This window comes from Jaculus jaculus, chromosome 15, assembly GCF_020740685.1.
Source record: "Jaculus jaculus isolate mJacJac1 chromosome 15, mJacJac1.mat.Y.cur, whole genome shotgun sequence".
NCBI lineage: Eukaryota > Metazoa > Chordata > Mammalia > Rodentia > Dipodidae > Jaculus > Jaculus jaculus.
The window spans coordinates 24763135-24781890 of NC_059116.1; the positions used below are offsets into that span (position 1 = coordinate 24763135).

Genomic DNA, 18756 nt, shown 5'->3' on the forward strand with positions numbered 1-18756 from the left:
TCAAACTTGTAGAGGATCCTATATTTTCTCAATGCATCTTATTTTTTAGAATAAAAATATAATTGAAAGACATTCAAAAGTTAAAATTCTGTTGGCGCGTGGGAAAGGCCGTTTGGTAATAAAAGTTTGTTCTCAAATTATTGAGTGTCTCTAGACTAGAAGATAAGCTCAGTGAGCCAGGCTAAGGCAAACCCACTTTCAAATACTAATATTTGAGAGTTGATGGCATCTGTTATGCTTAAGAAGGTTTAAAGCCAATTGGCTGTTGGAGAAAACTGTTCCAGAAGAACTTCTCCCAAACTACTTTCAAAGACATAATTAAAAAAAAAAAAAATCATCATAGAATTGGGTAGCAGAAGAAAAAAAAAAAAAGCAGCACTGAGTAAAAACCCAGAGGTTATAGAGATTTAGATTAGCCGTTTAGGGAGATGGCAGCCAGCGAGTGTGCTGTAGACAGCTTGGCATCGGGCCAGTACCCAGGGAGCCAGGGTTTCATTCAGGCTATTGATTTTCTTTTATTGCAGGATAATACAACAAAAGCGCCAGGTCTACTCTTAGCAAGAATGCGCAGTCTTACATCTGAAGGGAAATGGTCCCGGGTAGTGACTGTAACATTATACCTAAGTGACCACAAGGGCTCTGAGGGAAACGGAGCTGGCAGGGGTCTTGGTGGAGTGGGTGATGGGTGGAGGTGGGAAGTGCAGGCCCCCAGCACTGCTGAGATTTTAGAAGCCTAATAGGATGGTTGGAGGGGGAGGGTGTGGCTGGGAGGTTGGGCCAAAGGTCGTCATGGTCTGGTTTGGCTAGGATGGAAAAGGAGGCAAGAGCCATAACCAGATGCCCTGGCGTGCTAAGGTGGGGCTGGCTGCAACTGGAAAGGGAGCTCAGGCTGTCCAATCCACTAGGACCTCCAGAGAACCAGATGTCCCGCCCGGTCACCCATTCATTCAGAAACCCCCTTCTTACCTGGACTGGGTAGCACAAGTCTATAACCCTCAGGACTTCACGGTCATCCTCAGTCATGTACTGAGCTCGAGGCTAGCCTGGAACGCAAAAGACCTTGCCTCAAACAATAAGTAAATAGTTAAATTAAAAAAACCTGGGAAGACTGATGATTTTCAAAGAGCATCTGCTCCTTTGCATTTTTGTGTGGTACTTGGGGTCAGGCATCCATCTGTGGGGTAAAATTCACTTAAAAAAAATTATTTGGGTTGGAGAGATGGCTTAGCAGTTAAGGCGCTTGCCTGCAAAGCTAAAGGACCCAGGTTCAATCCCCCAGGTCCCACTTAGGCCAGATACACAAGATGGCACATGTGTTCTGGCATTTGTTTGCAGTGGTGTGCCTATTCTCTCTCTCTTTCTCTATGCTTCTTCCTGTCAGAGAGAGAAAGAGAGAATTGGGCACACCATAGCCTTTAGCCACTGCAAATGAACTCCAGACACATACACTACATTGTATGTCTGGGTTTATGTGGGTACTGGTGAATCAAACCCAGGTCATCAGGCTTTGCAGGGAAGTACTTTAACTGCTGAGCCATCTCTTCAGCCCTAGAATGCACATTAAAATAATAATTCATTTGTTTGAGAGAGAGAGGCAGAAGGGGAGAGAGAAAGAATGGGCATTCCAGGGCCTCTAGCCACTGCAAAGAACTCCAGATGCAAGTGTCCTCTTGTGTAGAATGCACTTTTAAATGTGGCATGGTTATAAAACCTGAGTTGACAAACTAATCAGAAATCATGTAGGACTTCCATAACTATGCTTATTAACAAAAAGGTAATAGAACTTAACTACCAGGATATGCATTACTCTATTTTTTCATGCTGGTAAAATAGTGGGGCATTCTTATTTCATACTAAGATTATAGTTTCTTGAAATAACTAGGTATATTATAACATTTTGATTCTTTTTACTTGGGAATAATTTAAATGATTTTTTTTTATTTTTAGTTTGGAGTTTCATTGTAATAAGTTGGCCTGATGTTCCAGGCACTTACTGAACCACTCATTCTTTCCTTGTTTCTTCAAAGAATGCCATGATGACATTTGAGGAAGAGAAAATGCAGCTGGCTTGTGATGACTTAAAGACCACAGAAAAGCTGTGTGAAAGTGAAGAAGCTGGAGTCATTGAAACCATCAAGAATAAAATCAAGAAAAATGTAAGTAGCGTGTCTTCGGATCATGGACCACGTGCTTCTCCTCTGAGGCACTCGCTGACTTGGGTATTTGGGATATGACAGAACAAACATGTCTCTTATGGCTTCTGGCTGAATAAAATGTCTCCGCGGTCTGGAGAGACGGCTGAAGATGGTTCAGGTGTTTGTCTGGAAAGCCAAAGGACCCAGGTTCAATTCCCCAGAACCCACGTATGCCAGACGCACAAGGGGGCGCAGGTGTCTGGAGTTTGTTTGCAGTGGCTGGAGGCCCTGGTGTGCCTATTCTCTCTCTCTCTTTCCCTCTTTCTCTCTCTCAAATAAGTAAATAAAAAGTAAAGTTTAAAAAAAAATGTCTCCTCAGGTGGTCAGTAGAACTTGCCCATGCCTGCTAGATTTCCCCCCTAATTGCAAGTGTGCAAGTGCTGTTGAAATGAGGGTTTCCTGGGTGTCATTAAACACAACGGGGCTGTAGCCGATGAACCGAATGGCTGCGTGTTGGCGTACTTCTGGAATTTGGTCTCTGGCATCTCGGACCTTTGGCTACAGTAAAGTCTTGAGATCATAACCCATTGTTTTAGACGTTGCCTTCTTCCTTTCAGTGGGAAAGTTCCAAGCTACCAAGAGGCACCCTGCTACTTGGTGAACTGTCTGGGGTCTCATCCACCATCCAGCAAGTTCATTGGTTGTAGTCATCAAGTATCCTATCTTTTCTTTGGCGTGCGTGTGTTTGTGTGTGTGTGTGTGTGTGTGTGTGTGTGTGTGTGTGTGTGTGTGTAAGAGGAGGAGGAAGAGAAGGAGTGGTGCTATGTGTCATGGAAGCCAGATGCACAAGGTGGCACAAGCGTCTGGAGTTCGATTGCAGTGGCTGGAGGCCCTGGTGCACCCACTCTTTCTCTCTGTTTCTCAAATAATTTTTTTGTTGTTGTTTTGTTTTGTTTTTGTTTTTCGAGGTAGGGTCTCACTCTAGCCCAGGCTGACCTGGAATTCACTATGGTGTCTCAGGGTGGCCTTGAACTCACGGTGATCTTCCTACCTCTGCCTCCCAAGTGCTGGGATTAAAGGCGTGCGCCACCACGCCCGGCTTCAAATAATTTTTAAAGAGAAGAAAAGGGAAACAGGCCATCCTATCACATATGGTAACCCACTTAAGCCAGATGCACAAGGTGGCGCATGTGTCTGGAGTTTGTTTGCAGGGGTAGAGGCCCTGGTGCACCCATTCTTTTTTTCTCTCTCTAATCAATCAATAAATAAATCCAAAGTAATAAAGTAGCAGTCATTTCAATGGCGTGTGGTTCTTGAAAGTGATTGAGTGTCTATTTTCTTCCCACCAAACAGGTTGATGCCCGAAAATCCACTCTCTCTATGGTCGACCGGCTTCAGAGGCAGATAATCATAGCCGACTGTCAGGTTTACCTGGCCGTACTTTCATTTGTGAAACAAGAATTGTCAGGTATGGTGAAGCATTATTTCTCTTTCAGCTTCTGTGTGTGTGTGTGTGTGTGTGTGTGTGTGTGTGTGTTTGCACGTGTGTCTGTACGCCATTCCTCTCTACCTTGTTTACTGAGAACCTCTCACTGACCCTAGAATTCACTGATGAGGATAGTCAAGCTGGCCAGCAGGGAGTCGCACTCTCTGCCTTCCCAGCATTGGGGTTACAACTACATGCTACAATGGCTGTCATTATTTTACATGGGTCCTCAGGAGGGCACTCAGGTCTTCCTGATTTACCCACTTTACCCAAGCACTTTACCCACTGGGCCATCTCACTAACCCTCTTCTTCTTTTGTTTTCTGAAGTAGGGTCTCACTCTAGCCCAGGCTGACCTGGAATTCGCTATGGAGTCTCAGGGTGGCCTCGAACTCACAGCCATCCTCCTACCTCTGCCTCCCGAGTGCTGGGATTAAAGGCGTGCACCGCCATGCCCAGCTCACTAACCCTCTTTTAACTTTTATTTATTTATTTACTTATTTATTTATTTTAGAGAGAGTGAATGAGAGAGAGAGAGAGAGAGACAAGGAGAGAGGAGAGAGAGAGAATTGGTGCACCAGGGCCTCAGCCACTGTGATCAAACTCCAGACGTTTACACCACCTAATGGGCATGTGTGACCTTGCACTTCCCTCGCCTTTGTGTGTCTGGCTTACATGAGAGCTGGAGAGTCAAACACGGGTTCTTAGGTTTCATAAGCAAGCACCCTAACTGCTAAGCCATCTCTCCAGCCCTTAACTTTTATTTTTTATGTCTGGTGTGTATACAAGATGCATACAAGTTCTTATGTGTGTGGGTACATGTTAGATGTGCACATGTATGCATATATGTGGAGGCCAGAGATCAATATCAGGTGTCTTACTTAACAACTACCCTTTTTTTTTTTTTTAAGTAGGATGAAACTCACTGAGTTAGCCAGTGAGCCCTAGAGCGCTTCTGAGTCCTCCCTGGGTTCATGTCATCATATCTGGCTTTTAACATGGGTCCTGGAGATCCAAACTCAAATCCTCATGGTTGTCTGGAAAACACTTTACCCCCTGAGCAACTTCCCCAGCCCATAAAACATCATTAGAAAGTTATTTATCTATTTCGAGAAAGAGAGAGAGAATGGGCACACCAGAGCCTCCAGCCACTGCAAAGGAACTCCAGATGCATGCACTACCTTGTATATCTGGCTTACGTGTGTCCTGGGGAATCGAACCTGGATCCTTTGGCTTGGCAGGCAAGCACCTTAACCACTAAGCCATCTCTCCAGCCCCAAAGCATCATTTTTTTTTTATGAGACTGGCTATTGAGTAGCCACAGCCGGTAATACCCTTCTAGACTGCCTTTGGAAACACACAGCAGAACCCCTTTGGAGCAAGCTGCTGATTCACTACTTGGAAACTTGAAACCACAAGTGCTTCATGAGTGTTTATCAGAGTGGTTTTAGTCCCAACATCTGTATTTGATCCTGTTATGTCAAGATAATTCTGTCCTCCTTATAGAATTTACTAGTGCCTTTTATGTTTAGATGGGGTATACTTTTGCTTTGTGGCCATCAAGTTATGATACTAATCTTTAAAGTGAAATCTAACCGACCTAAATTTACATTTTTCAGGAAAGTGATATTGAAGGCCCAAGTACTTTCCGTGGTTTCAAGTATGTCAGGAAATCATTAATGATCCTCCAAGCTTCCCTGGTATACTTAGATGACAGCATTTTAAAAAGCTTCAACAAGGAACAGAGATGAAGTTTGGCTGGCCCACATGCTCTCCAAGCTTTTGTAGCTGTAATTTCTTGAGTGGAATAGACTCTGGGTCTCTAGGAGCTTCATGCGAGGCTGGATTGTGCTCCTCTGGTTTGGGGTCTCTTGGATCCTGACTGTAGACACCTACCACTTTGGTAGACATGATTTACTTGAGAAAAGAAAGAAAAGGAAACAAAGAAAGAAAGAAAAACAAAGAGAGAGAGAGAGAGAGAGAGAGGAAGGAAGGAAGGAAGGAAGATACAAAATGGAAATCAAATTCATGGTTAGAAAAGCATTTTTCCCAAACCATAAATGAAGTAGATACTTTTGTGCTAAATCATAACTATATTTTTTCTTTCTAGACTAGCAGAAACCGTCACACTGCTCCCTTCTTCTTCTTCCTCTCTCTCTTTTTTAACGTTTCTTCTCTTCCCTCTCCCAACACCCTGCTGACATGGCTAAGAGCTCACAGTGAGTGTGACTTTCCTGTGATGAAGTGTAACTATAGCTGAACTCCCGTTCAGAGCTGCACAGGGACCCGGATGTGAAAGAAGTGCAGAGCTTACCTGGAACATTTTGGCCCAAACAGGAGTTCTCTGTCCTCTGTGATTCTGATATCCACGCACTCTTGTGAAGGGCTCATTTTAGCCATTAAGAAATTATCCATCAGGGCTGGAGAGATGGCTTAGCGGTTAAGCGCTTGCCTGTGAAGCCTAAGGACCCCGGTTCGAGGCTCGATTCCCCAGGACCCACGTTAGCCAGATGCACAAGGGAGCGTCGTGTCTGGAGTTCGTTTGCAGTGGCTGGAAGCCCTGGCGCGCCCATTCTCAATCTCACTCTCTCTATCTGCCTCTTTCTCTCTCTGTCGCTCTCAAATAAGTAAATAAAAATGAACAACAACAAAAAAAGAAATTATCCATTAGAGGGCTGGAGAGATGGCTTAGTGGTTAAGGCGCTTGCCTGCGAAGCCTAAGAACTCATGTTCAAATCTCCAGGTCCCATGTACCCAGATGCACAGGGACCCAAGCGTACAATGTCACCCATGCACTACAATGGAGAGCTGAAGGTTCTGGTGCACCCATCCCCCCTCTCTCCCTCTTTCTCTCTCTCTCTCTCTCTCTCAAAAAAAAAAAATTTTATCTGGGCTGGAGAGATGGCTTAGCGGTTAAGCGCTTGCCTGTGAAGCCTAAGGACCCCAGTTCGAGGCTCGGTTCCCCAGGTCCCACGTTAGCCAGATGCACAAGGGGGCGCACGTGTCTGGAATCCGTTTGCAGTGGCTGGAAGCCCTGGCACGCCCATTTTCTCTCTCTCTTTCTCTCTCTGTCGCTCTCAAATAAATAAAGAACAAAAAAAATTTTTTTTTAATTATCTGTCAGAGAGAAGGTAGCCAAGTGTGTTGGTACAATTATGAGTCACAGCTACTTGAAACAGGTGGGAGAATCCTTCGAGCCCAGGAGTTCAGGGCCAGTCTGGGCAGCATAGGTAGATGTATGGTGGTACACATCTTTAGTTCCAGCTTACAGACTGAGTTCCAGGTCAGCCTGGGCTGGAGTGGAACCCTACCTCAAGAAAAGAAAGAAAAAAAAAAGGAGAAGGGTAAAGCCAGCGTAGACAAATGTTTAAGCGTGAAAGTATCTCAGAAGTTACAGAATGAGTCTGTCTGTCCTGCATCTGTTTGTCATTGGTTCATTCAGCGACACAGAGCTCACACACTGGATGACAGGCAGATGAGCAAACGCAGGCGTTGGTCCCTTCCCACAGGAAGTGTGCAGTCAGCAGATCAGACAATTGATTTCTAGTTATTCTGACTAGAAAAAGACTAAGGGGCTAGAGAAATGGCTTAGCAGTTAAGAGCTTGCCTGTGAAGCCTAAGGACCCCGGTTCAAGGCTCGATTCCCCAGGTCCCACGTTAGCCAGATGCCCAAGGGGGCGCACGCATCTGGAGTTCGTTTGCAGAGGCTGGAAGCCCTGGCATGTGTCCATTCTCTCTCTATATCTGCCTCTTTCTCTCTCTGTCTGTTGCTCTCAAATAAACAAATAAAAATAAATGAAAAAAGAATTTAAAAAAGACTAAGTAGCACTGAATATTTTGAAAAGATAAAGAAGTACAAAAGGAGGCAAGTCATCTCTCATTTTTTCCACTTGGGGAAAAAAAAAAATCCTTATTGTTGATCCTTTGTGTTTCTGTAGTATTTTGACAAAATTAAACCTATAGTATTTGGCATCCTGGTTTTGCCACGGATTTTACATATTGAATATTTTCTTGTAACTCAATTTTAGAATATAATTTTGAATAATAGCAACATTTACATATATTTTAAATATAGCATACATTTACATGTAATTTAAATCTAGAATGTATTTTTTCATATAGCTAGGCAACATATTGAACTGATTCCTTATGCACATTTGTGTGTTCTTTGCTGTTCTTTTTTTGGTTTATTAGTGAAACCAAAGCTATATATTTTTTCTATTTATGGAGGTTTTCTTTTCTTTTTTGAATTGACAACTTCCATGATTATAGACAATATCCCATGGTAATTCTCTCTTCCCCCCACTTTCCCCTTTGCAACTCCACTCTCCACCATATCCCCTCCCCCTCTCAATCAGTCTCTCTTTTATTTTGATGTCATCATCTTTTCCTCCTCTTAGGATGGTCTTGTGTAGGTAGTGTCAGGCGCTGTGAGGTCATGGATATCCAGGCCATTTTGTGTCTGGAGGATCATGTTGTAAGAAGTCCTAGCCTTCCTTTGGCTCTTACATTCTTTCCACCACCTCTTCTGCAACGGTCCCTGAGCCTTGGAAGGTGTGATAGAGATATTGCAGTGCTGAGCACTCCTCTGTCACTTCTTTTCAGCACCATGGTGCCTTCTGAGTCATCCCAAGGTCACTGCCATCTGAAAAGAGAAGGTTCTTTACCAAAAGTGAGAGCAGCATTAATATATGGGTATGAACATTAAGAAAAGTGCTTACTGGGCAGATTGGTGAGCATGGTATATACATTTAGCCAGATAGCAGAAGACGTTACACCCCTAGGGCTCATGACTACCCCTGATGTAGGTTTTCAGTATCAGGGATATACTCTCTCCCATGGAGCGGGCCTCCAGTCAAATTAGAGGGTGTTTGGTTTGCCCCACAACAGATATGCCACTATTGCACCCATTGGCTCATTTGGCCTGGCTGGCCAAATTTAAGGCTTGCAGTGTCCACTGTTGAGTATCTTCACTGGTGATTTCTCTTTCCCATTGAACTGCATGCAGCGTGGCTTTTTCCAGCTTTCTGTCAGCTGGTCTACATGGAGGAGGTTATCAGTTCAGTTCCAGTAGGATTTCTCAGTGGCCTTGCAGCCCAAGTATGTGGAGTCTTCAGCAATAGGGTCTTACCATCTCTTCCTGGTGGGAAATCAAAGGCCTCGGCAATGGCCTGTAATGTTTTAGGGATATCGGGGACCTCCCTGGCCAACAACTCACTGGAAGGTATCCCATCCCTGGCACTAAACATTTTCTAGTAACAATCTATGGCTCCTGAGTGTTCCATTGTCCAAAAAAGTAGGTTTCCATATGATTTATTTATATCTTCTTAGGTTTTGATTAGCCCTCCCTCCACCTTTCCTTTACTCAATCTCTTCCCCTGACCTCACTTAGGCCTTTTCACCCCATTAATCTGTTTTTCTAATTACATATATACAATACCATCCTATTAAATCCCCCACTCCCTCCCTCCCCTTTCTCTTCTGCTTATCTCTCCTTTCTAGCTTAGTGGCCTCTGCTACTGAGTTTTCTTCCTTCTCACACAGAAGTCCAATCATTTTGACCTTTTTTTTTTTGTTTGTTTTTGTTTTTTTTTTTTCAAGGTAGGATCTCACTCTAGCTCAGGCTGACCTGAAATTCAGCCTGAGACTACATAGTGAATTCTAGGTCAACCTGGGTTAGAATAAGACTCTACCTTGAAAAAGAAAAATAAACAAAGAAGCCGGGAGTAGTGGCGCACGCCTTTAATCCCAGCACTCGGGAGGCAGAGGTAGGAGGATCGCCATGAGTTCAAGGCCACCCTGAGACTCCATAGTTAATTCCAGGTCAGCCTGGACCAGAGTGAGACCCTACCTCGAAAAACCAAAAAAAAAAAAAGAAAAGAAAAGAAAAAGAAACAAAGAAAAAAAAGGCTCCGGTCCTGGAAGTTTGCTTTATGAAGCTCAATGTTTGTTTCAAGCAAATAAAGGCACCACTGGGCTTCATTTGCTTTTCACACACCCCGTGAGTGGTTCAACTACAAACGACTGATTTACTTCATTGTTGGAATCCGTTTGTGAGGAGGAATTTTGTTTGCCTTTTTATGGTTTTTTTGTTGTTGTTTGTTTGTTTTGGTTTGGTTTTTGGTTTTTTGGAGGTAGGGTCTCACTCTAGTCCAGGCTGACCTAGAATTCACTATGGAGTCTCAGGGTGGCCTTGAACTCACGGCGATCCTCCTACCTCTGCCTCCCGAGTGCTGGGATTAAAGGCATGCGCCACCACACCCGGCCCTTCTTATGTTTTGAAGCAAAGTCTTACGATATAGCTCAGCCAAGGCTGGCCTCAAATTCCTAATCCTTCTGCCTCAGCCTCCTGAGCACTGGGATTCTGCGCTTTTGCCATCGCATCTGGCATCTTAGAAAACATTGTAGATGTATAATTTTCTTGGAAAAAAAAAAACAAAGCAAGAACACAAGAATTAGGGAGATGGCTTAGTTAATACGAGAGCTTGCTATACAAGCAGAAGGACCTAAGGTTCAGTCCCTGGCATCCACATAGCCAGTGGGGCACACGTCTGCAGTTCCAGTGCCAAGGAGAGTGAAGCAGGAGAGTTGCTGAGGCTGGCTGGTCGGCCAGTCTCGCAGACAAACAGCCAAGCTGCAGGTTCAGCGAGAGACCCTATCTCAAGGAAATAAGGCAGAGAGCGTGACAGAGGACACACGACGACCTCCTCTCGTCTCTGCTTGCGTGGGCATGGAAACACACACGTGTGTGCTACTATCCCCCCCAAACACGTGTGTGCACACACACCACACCCCTTCTTAGGAACATTTGTTATAGGTGTGCCTCCCTTCTCTTTTTTAGGGGGGGATTTTCGAGGTAGGGTCTCATGCTAGCTCAGGATGACCTGGGATTCATTATGTAGTCTCAGGGTGGCCTCGAACTCATGGAGATCCTCCTACCTCTGCCTCCCAAGTGCTGGGATTAAAGGCGTGCGCCACCACGCCCGGCCCTCCCTTCTCTTAAGGAGGTCACACACACTGACCGGAGCTCTGTGTGGGAGGAGGCAGCATTTTTTAGAGCCTCCCACTGAGGAGAGCTCTTGTGTTTACCTCAGTTGAACTCGTTTATACCACATCACCCCATCTTCTGTCTTCACGTTCCCATGCTGTCTCGTGTCCTCTGAATTACTCTCTGTCCTGAGTCTACTTGTCTCCTTTGTATACAGTGAATATATAGCTTTTGTAATAAGTTATCTTTTTAACATTTATTTATCTAACAGAGAGAGAGAAAAAAAAATGGGCATGCCAGCACCCATAGCTACTGCAGACAAATTCCAGATGCATGTGCCATTTTGTGCATCGGGCTTTACTTGGGTACTGGGGAATCAAACCCCAGTCCTTAGACTTTGCAGACAAGTACCTTAACTGCTGAGCCGTCCCTCCAGCCTCAAGAAGTTACCTTGTTTTTTGTGTTTGTTTTCTTTTTTGGTTTTTGGAAGTAGGGTCTCACTCTAGCCCAGGCTGACCTGGAATTCACTATGGAGTCTCAGGGTAAACTTGAACTCATGGCGATCCTCCTACCTCTGCCTCCCAAGTGCTGGGATTAAAGGCGTGCGCCACCACGCCAGGCTCCCACAAAGTTATCTTAAGGATCTGTGACGTGGCACCACATTTTATTTCCTTGTACGTTTAAAGCTAGTGCCCGTGTCTTGCTGGTCTTTGTATGCATAGCAAAATGAATGCTCAGGGATTTTCCTCACCTGAGACTGTTCTCCTGCTACGGGGAGCTGGTCACAGCTGTGCTGTTTGGTTGAGGGAGTATGACGTTCACAACTTATGAGAAAATGACACAATTATGACTTTCTTTAAAAAAAAACAAATTAATTTTTGTGTGCATATGTGTATGCATGTTCATATGCATGTGTGCAGATGTGAGTGTAAATGTGTCAGGGTGGAGGCCAGAGGTCAACATCAGATGTCTTCCTCTGTCATTTCTCCACTTCATCTTTTTTTTTTTTTTTTTTTTTTTAGAGACAGAGAGTGGGGAGAGAGAGAGAGAACAGGCACACCAGGGCCTCTAGCCACTCACTGCCAATGAACTCCAGACGCAAGCGCCACCATGTGCACCTGGCTTATGTGGGTTTTGGGGAGTCGAACCTGGGTCGGCAGGCTTCACAAGCAAGTGCCTTAACCACTAAGCCATCTCTCTAGTGCTCCACCTCATCTTTGTGATACAAGTGTCTCTTACTGAACTCAGAAGTCATTGATTTGCTAGTCTAGCTGGCCACAAAGTCCCAGGGACCCTTCTCTCTCTGCCTCGCCATCACTGGCATCACAGTGGCACGCCACCATGCCTGGCATTTTCACATGCGTGCTGGGGGTTCAAACTCGATTCTTCATGCCTGTGCCGCAGACACTTCCTACACGGAGCCGACTCCCCAGCTCAGGGCCATGGCTTTCTTGTTTCGTACCTGAATTCTTCTGCTGTCACCTTTTCTCAGTCCCCTTAGTCGGCTAGCTTGTACCACCAGCTTTCCCTTTAGCCCAGAGACACATTCTTCAGACCTTCCCCATGGCTGCTTGCTCTGTCCTGTATCACTGTCCCCCACTGTCCATATCTCATTCTCAGTGCTGCGGCCGGAGCCATCTTCCTGACATGTGACATCCGTCCTTTAGCTACATAGCTGGCCAACATCACCCACCAGGTAGAGCCTGAGTCCCTTTCCTAGGTGACATGTAAGAACGTGACCACCCTCCCAGCCTCATTTGCCCCCACTGCCATATCTGGCTGAGCAGAAGCCTTGGTCCTCTGGAACACCCCAATACCTCTGTGCCTTGGCTCACTCTGTCCTCTCACTGGGAACACCTGACCCCTTCCTCTTTCTCTCTTGCCTGATCAAATGTGACCCAGGCCTTACTCTTTCTGCATAGGCTTCAGCAGTCTGGCCTGGGCAGCTCTCTGGGTCCCTTTATGTAGCCAACCAGAACAGTTATCCCAACAATAAAATTTTTTTAAATATTTTAGTTATTGGAGAAAGAAAGAGGGAGAGAGAGAGAGAGACAGACAGAAAGAGAGACAGAGAGACAGAGAGAGACCAAGAGAGAATAGGCATGCCAGGGTCTCTAACCACTGGAACCAAACCCCAGACACATGCACCTCCCTGTGCGCCCATTCTCTCTCCCTACCTGCCTCTCTGCCATAATGAAATAAATAAAAGATTTTAAGAGTCTTCTTTCTTTAATAAGAAAAATACAGGACAGATAGAATTAAATCTCTCCTTCTCGTTTCTCACCAAGGGCTGGGTTAGGAAGGAGTAAAGTTTTCTACCAAAACTCTGTGATATTTTATTTTGTAATTTTATGTATATGTCACATGGAACAAAATGAATAATCAAAGAAAAAATTTAAAAATGCACACAACAGCTCAGCATAGTTTGTTTTCACTTTATATATGACCTAGTGGAGTGTGTGTGTGTGTGTGTGTGTGTGTGTGTGTAGTTTTGTGTTGCATGCTTTTTTTCACTTATTTTTTTTTTCTCTTCTAATTTCATTGCATGCATTTGGAAGGCTGGGGATGTTTCATAGATCTTTCATATCCCTCAGATGGCACCCCAGTCCCAGGCATCTATTAATAGCCAGCTAACATGTTTAGGGGTTTGCCTATTACCTTCTTCAATTGGAAGCCTTAGCACATGATTCTTGGTTTTCAGTTAGATCCCAGTGGCTTTTGTCTGCTGAGTGTCTGTTCTCGGTTCCTATTTGTAACAGTTATATTCTTTTGGCTGAGACAGAACGCCTGAGCAGAGCAGCTTGTGGAAGGAAAGGTTTGTTTCAGCTTACAGGGTTGAGAAGTTTCTGTCATGGTGGGAGAAGCCTGGCAGGAGCTGGTGGCCAGCATGTCATTGTCACATTAGCAGAGAGGAAGTACAAACGCTAGAGCCCCGAGGTGGGCTGGATTGCAACAACTCAAGCCCCTCTCCCCAGTGACATGCTTCCTCCAGCAGGGCCCCATCTCCTGAAGGATCTGCACAATTCCCGAACAGCACCACCAGCTGGGGTGGGAATCAGGTGTTCAAACGCAGGAGTCTATGGGGGACACTCCATGTTCAAACCACCATACTATCCCCTGCTCCTATTAAATTTTCAGCTCTTTTGATCAAAACTGAAAATCACCTTTCTTATTTATGTGTACATTGATCAGTCCGGACACTCAGAAAGCTACAATGTTGGCATGCAAAGAACTCTCGGGGTTTTCTCAAACTCTTCTTCTTGCATTGTGTTTCCACTTTGGAGGGGGAAAAAAAAAGTCCCTGAGCCTCTTCAGGGAGACAACCCTGTCACAGTTCTGTTCGATTGACTTAGATGCCCATCTGTCTATATGCAGTGTCTGTGCTCTTATGGTAAATTGAACTGAATGAAAAGATTGCTTCAAATCAGCTACTTTTGTCATTAGAAAATTTTAAAAAAAAGTTCCCTTTAAACCAGACTGTCAAAAACTAACTTATTTTTTTTTACTTATGTTGTTTACTTATGTTCTTCAGTTATTTGGTTATTTAGTTTAGTTTTCTCTTACTTATATCCATCTACTCACTCTTACAATATTCATTTCAGTGGACATAGACTATAGGACATGAACCACTCAGAACTTTTACTGTGGTTCCACAAGAAATGTGGTTATCTATTTTTTTAAAAACGTTTCTATGTTTCAAGCAAATAGCAGCTTTCTACCATGCACTGGAGGTCTTCAAGACACCCTCTGATTTAGTGATACACCTCACACCATATGTGACTTATTACAATAAAGGGATGCGACGCAATATCAACACAGGTAGTCCTCCAAAACACCCTCTGGCTCAGTGATCCACTTACACCATGTGTGATTTATTAAAATAAGAGGGGGTGAAGCAGAATCAACACAGGTACAGGCAAGGGGCATGAAGTCCGGGTGACAGGACAGGTTCAGGCTCTCAAGATGCTCTCTCAGAGGAGTCACACCTGACACACTTCTTGGCCTTAGCAACGAGTGATGATAGCATGGAGATATCACTAACAAGAGCCTCTCCTCAGATACCTTGGGCTCAGGATTGCTTCTGGAGGTGGTCTTGTAGGGAGCCCTTGTCTTTTACATAACTCCATATTCCAGCCCCGCAGCAAAAACATTGATGTTCTATGACCCACTCAGTTGCCCACAGTGGGCCACAAACGTTGTGCCCAATGTGAGCTTTCCACCGGCCAGGGGCCCTCTTGTTAAGCAGGCCTTTGGAAGGACAGCAGGCAGGTACACAGAATTCACTTTTTGGCACACGTTGCATATTCCTAGACTGTCTTCAATTCTGGCATTGGATTTTCTAAATCAGGTTTTATTTTACAACGTGTTTTCTGCAGTTTTCAGAGTAACTTCCAAAGCTTGGTTTCCTGCTGCATTGGGGCTCCGAAAGCCTGAGTTAATTCACGTCTTCCACTGTGCAAGGTCACGGGGCCAAGCTCCTTCTGCCATCACAAGGGGACTTCATTTTATAGAAAATTCCCTTTAGAAACCCCTCTCCTCTGGGGCTGGCGAGATGGCTCAGCAGTTAAGACACTTGTCTTCAGTGCTTATTGGTCTGGGTTCAATTCCCTAGTACCTACACAAAATCAGTTGCACAAAGTGGTACATGCATCTGGAGTTCATTTGCAGTAACTAGAGCCCCAGCACATCCATTCTCTCTCTCACTCTTTCCTTGCAAATAAATAAATAAAATATTTGGGCTGGAGAGATGGCATAGTGGTTAAGGCGCTTACTAGCAAAGCCCAAATGACCCAGGTTTGATTCCCCAGGACCCACGTAAGCCAGATGCATAAGGTGGTGCATGCATCTGGAGTTCATTTGCAGTGGCTGAAGACCCTGGTGCACCCCTATTCTCTCTCTCTCTCTAATAAATAAAATACAAAGAAGGAGCCCCTCTCCTAAAAAATGTGGAGAAGATACACTCAGATACAAATAAACTAAGGGCCCCCTCTGAAGGTGAAAATGTTCACAGAGGGAAGATGAGCAGCTGAACCTCCTGTTGAAGAGGGACCAATACAGCTTGGAGGGTACCAATGCCCAGCCTTAGCTCCTGTCCTACCTTTGAAGTCACCTTTGGGATTTATGCTTTCAGGAGAGCTCTGCGTGGCCACACATGTCCATGGCCCAGAGGAGGGTGGGGAGAGACAGGAGAATCTCTGGTTGGGCTCACTGAAGGACAGCAGCTCCATGTTGCAGGACAGGAATGAGCCATAAGTGAAAGGAACGAGATGTTCTCCTCTGGCCTCTGCAACCTTGTGCATGGGGTTCACATACATGTGTACATGTCACATGTACCATACCACATACTCATACATGTGTGCAAAAAGAGAAGGAAAAGAAAATCTGGTGAAAAATAATGGAATTGGCTTTAAAACTAACAGATGTTTTTACCTGATGGAGTCACTGACTTTTCCCACCTCTTCACTGTGAATAAATCTCTCTAGACCAGGTAGGGGGTAAGGGGGGGAGAGGAGACACAGGAATGATGGTTTTGGCAACAAGCTAACCATTTTTTGACCCAGTAAATGAGAATTAATTATTTTTATTTATTTGTTACTGTTTGTTGACAAGATGCCTTGCTTGGTGCTTGGGTATGAAGTTTGCAGAAAACTAGACTAAGAACTTTCTCTTGAATAAAAATATAAGAGAGACAAATTTGTACATGGGTGTAAAGACGTTCTGTCAGGAGGCACCACAGTAATAAAGAGAAGTGTGGAGGCCTTCATAAAAGACCTGAAATAGGGATGGAGGGATGTAGGCGCTTGCCTACAAAGCCAAAGGACCCAAGTTCGATTCCCCAGGACCCATGTAAGCCAGATGCACAAGGTGGTACACGCGTCTGGAGTTTGTTTGCAATGGCTGGAGGCCCTGGTGCGCCCATTCATTCATTCTCTCTCTTGCTCTCAAATAAATAAATAAAAATTTTAAAAGAACTGAAATAAATTTTGTTTACAAATATCCCCTCCCTCCCTTTATTCCCTCTGTACCACTCTCCTTCTTTCCTTTGCACTGTAGAGCTTGATACCAATGAACGACAAATAAATAACACCCTATGTGGCTCTTTTTGTTTTTGTTGTTGGATTTTCAAGGTAGGGTCTCACTCTAGCCCAGGCTGACCTGGAATTCACTCTGAATTCTCAGGGTGGCCTCGAACTCCCAGCAATCCTCCTACCTCTGCCTCCTGAGTGCTGGGATTAAAGGCGTGTGCCACCACACCCGGCTCCATGTGGCTCTTAAAGTGCCCACACAGTGTGCAGTGAAGGGACCTAGACCATAAATCAATAAGAAATTGAAATGAGCACCATGCTTATTTAAGGTGCTATGATAAGTCGTAATCTTAATGGTTTTTACACACTCGCTTGACTTTCCACTTCCTTTCCGCTTTTTTATTATACTAACACAAACATTATCTCAAGGGCTTGTTTTTCAAGGCTTCTCTCCCCTTCTCTCCACAGCATACATAAAAGGTGGGTGGATCCTTAGGAAAGCCTGGAAGATTTACAACAAGTGCTATGTGGACATCAACGCCATGCAGGAGCTCTACCAGAAGAGGCTAACCACCGAAGAGCCCTTGACTTCGGACACTGCAAATGATAACCACATTGTGGCTGAAGGGGTGACTGAGGAGTCCCTAAATAGACTGAAAGGTGCTGTTAGCTTTGGATATGGCCTTTTTCACCTTTGCATATCCATGGTGCCCCCAAACCTGCTCAAAATCATCAACTTGCTGGGGTTTCCTGGAGACCGTCTACAGGGCCTTTCTTCACTGACGTATGCAAGCGAAAGTAAGGACATGAAGGCCCCTTTAGCTACGTGAGTAGCTATATTGCAATGCTTTGGTAGATAATGTAGTGTTGAAAGTAAGTAAACAACGGTGGAAAACGTTAAAGGAAACGTCACTAAACATGCTCTCTGTTGGTCGACACGCTGGCTGTGCCTTGACGCCAAGCGTGTGTCCTGCCCTGGTGGAGGGAGTCATAAGCTGACCACAGTCACAGAACGAGGGAGGCAATGTTCCTTTAAGTGTCCCTGAGTCCTATATTGTAAATGGCGATTTGATCTGTCATTCACCCTCCAGTGATTTTGTAAGTACATTTTGTGACTTGGGCCACAGTCACTGAGACGGACACTTCTGATTTTCTGGACTTAGGAGATAATGATTTGATGAGACTTTTTTTTTTTTTTTTTTGTGGCTCTGGAGTTTTTGTTCTTATAAAGAATCCTGATGTTGGGTAATTTTCCATGATGGTTCCAATTGTTCGCTCAGATACATGGTTTGTGTATTTTGTGCTTGTCCACTATATTGAGTCCAAAACTCAGTTAAAAATGATGTGATTTCTTAAATTCAACATGGAAAATATCTAGCATTTGCAATTTGAACTCTTTCAAATAGTTTTATTAATGTATTTGGGAGAGAGAAAGAGGAACAGAGAAAGGGAGAAGGAGAGAATGGGCATGCCAGGGCCTCTAACCACTATAAACGAACTCCAGACACATGTGCCACTTTGTGGATCTGGCTTACATGAGTACTAGGGAGTCGAACCTGGGTCTGTAGGCTTTGCAGGCAAGTGTCTTAACCTCTATGCCATCTCTCCAGCCCTGCAATTTGGAACCTTTTACCAGATTCCCCGGTGTTCTTTTGTCTGACATGACATCCGTTGTCAAATGTTTCCTGGGAGACACTGGTATCAAATAAGACCTTAGTCATATATAGAACTATAAACATCACCATTGAAGAGTTAGGGTGTTAATTCTCACCTAGTTGGTAGTTATATAAAAAAAAATCATGAATTTTTACTTTGAAAAATATATGAGCTACCCACACTCATTAAGTTAGTATTACGTTGTACTTATCTCTGAGAAAGGGATGAGTCAAATTGCTAATGAAAATCAGTAAGGGCTCTATAAGAACTTGAATTTATCAGTACACTACCTTAACATATTTGATGTGGTCGCTAAACTTTTTTGTCTACTCACTGAGATCAATCCCAATGACTCTGTTCCATGTACCTAGTTGAACACGATACTTTTATTTAATAACTTGGAAATGGAGTAACTTTAAGTAAGTTATTTGTTTCTGAGCATCTTAAAGGCCCCTGATCTGCCTTT

The 18756-nt window shown here is 44.3% G+C and overlaps 1 protein-coding gene across 1 annotated transcript in view; it reads left to right on the forward strand.

The window, feature by feature from the left end:
- The window catches only part of Ttc39c (tetratricopeptide repeat domain 39C), a 129287-nt gene that overhangs the window by 46793 nt on the left and 63738 nt on the right, over positions 1–18756 (forward strand). The window contains exons 3-5 of the mRNA XM_004654836.2: positions 2028–2156; positions 3489–3603; positions 17103–17460. Coding sequence (XP_004654893.2) covers positions 2028–2156; positions 3489–3603; positions 17103–17460 — 602 coding nt within the window. The remainder of the gene's footprint in view (positions 1–2027; positions 2157–3488; positions 3604–17102; positions 17461–18756) is intronic.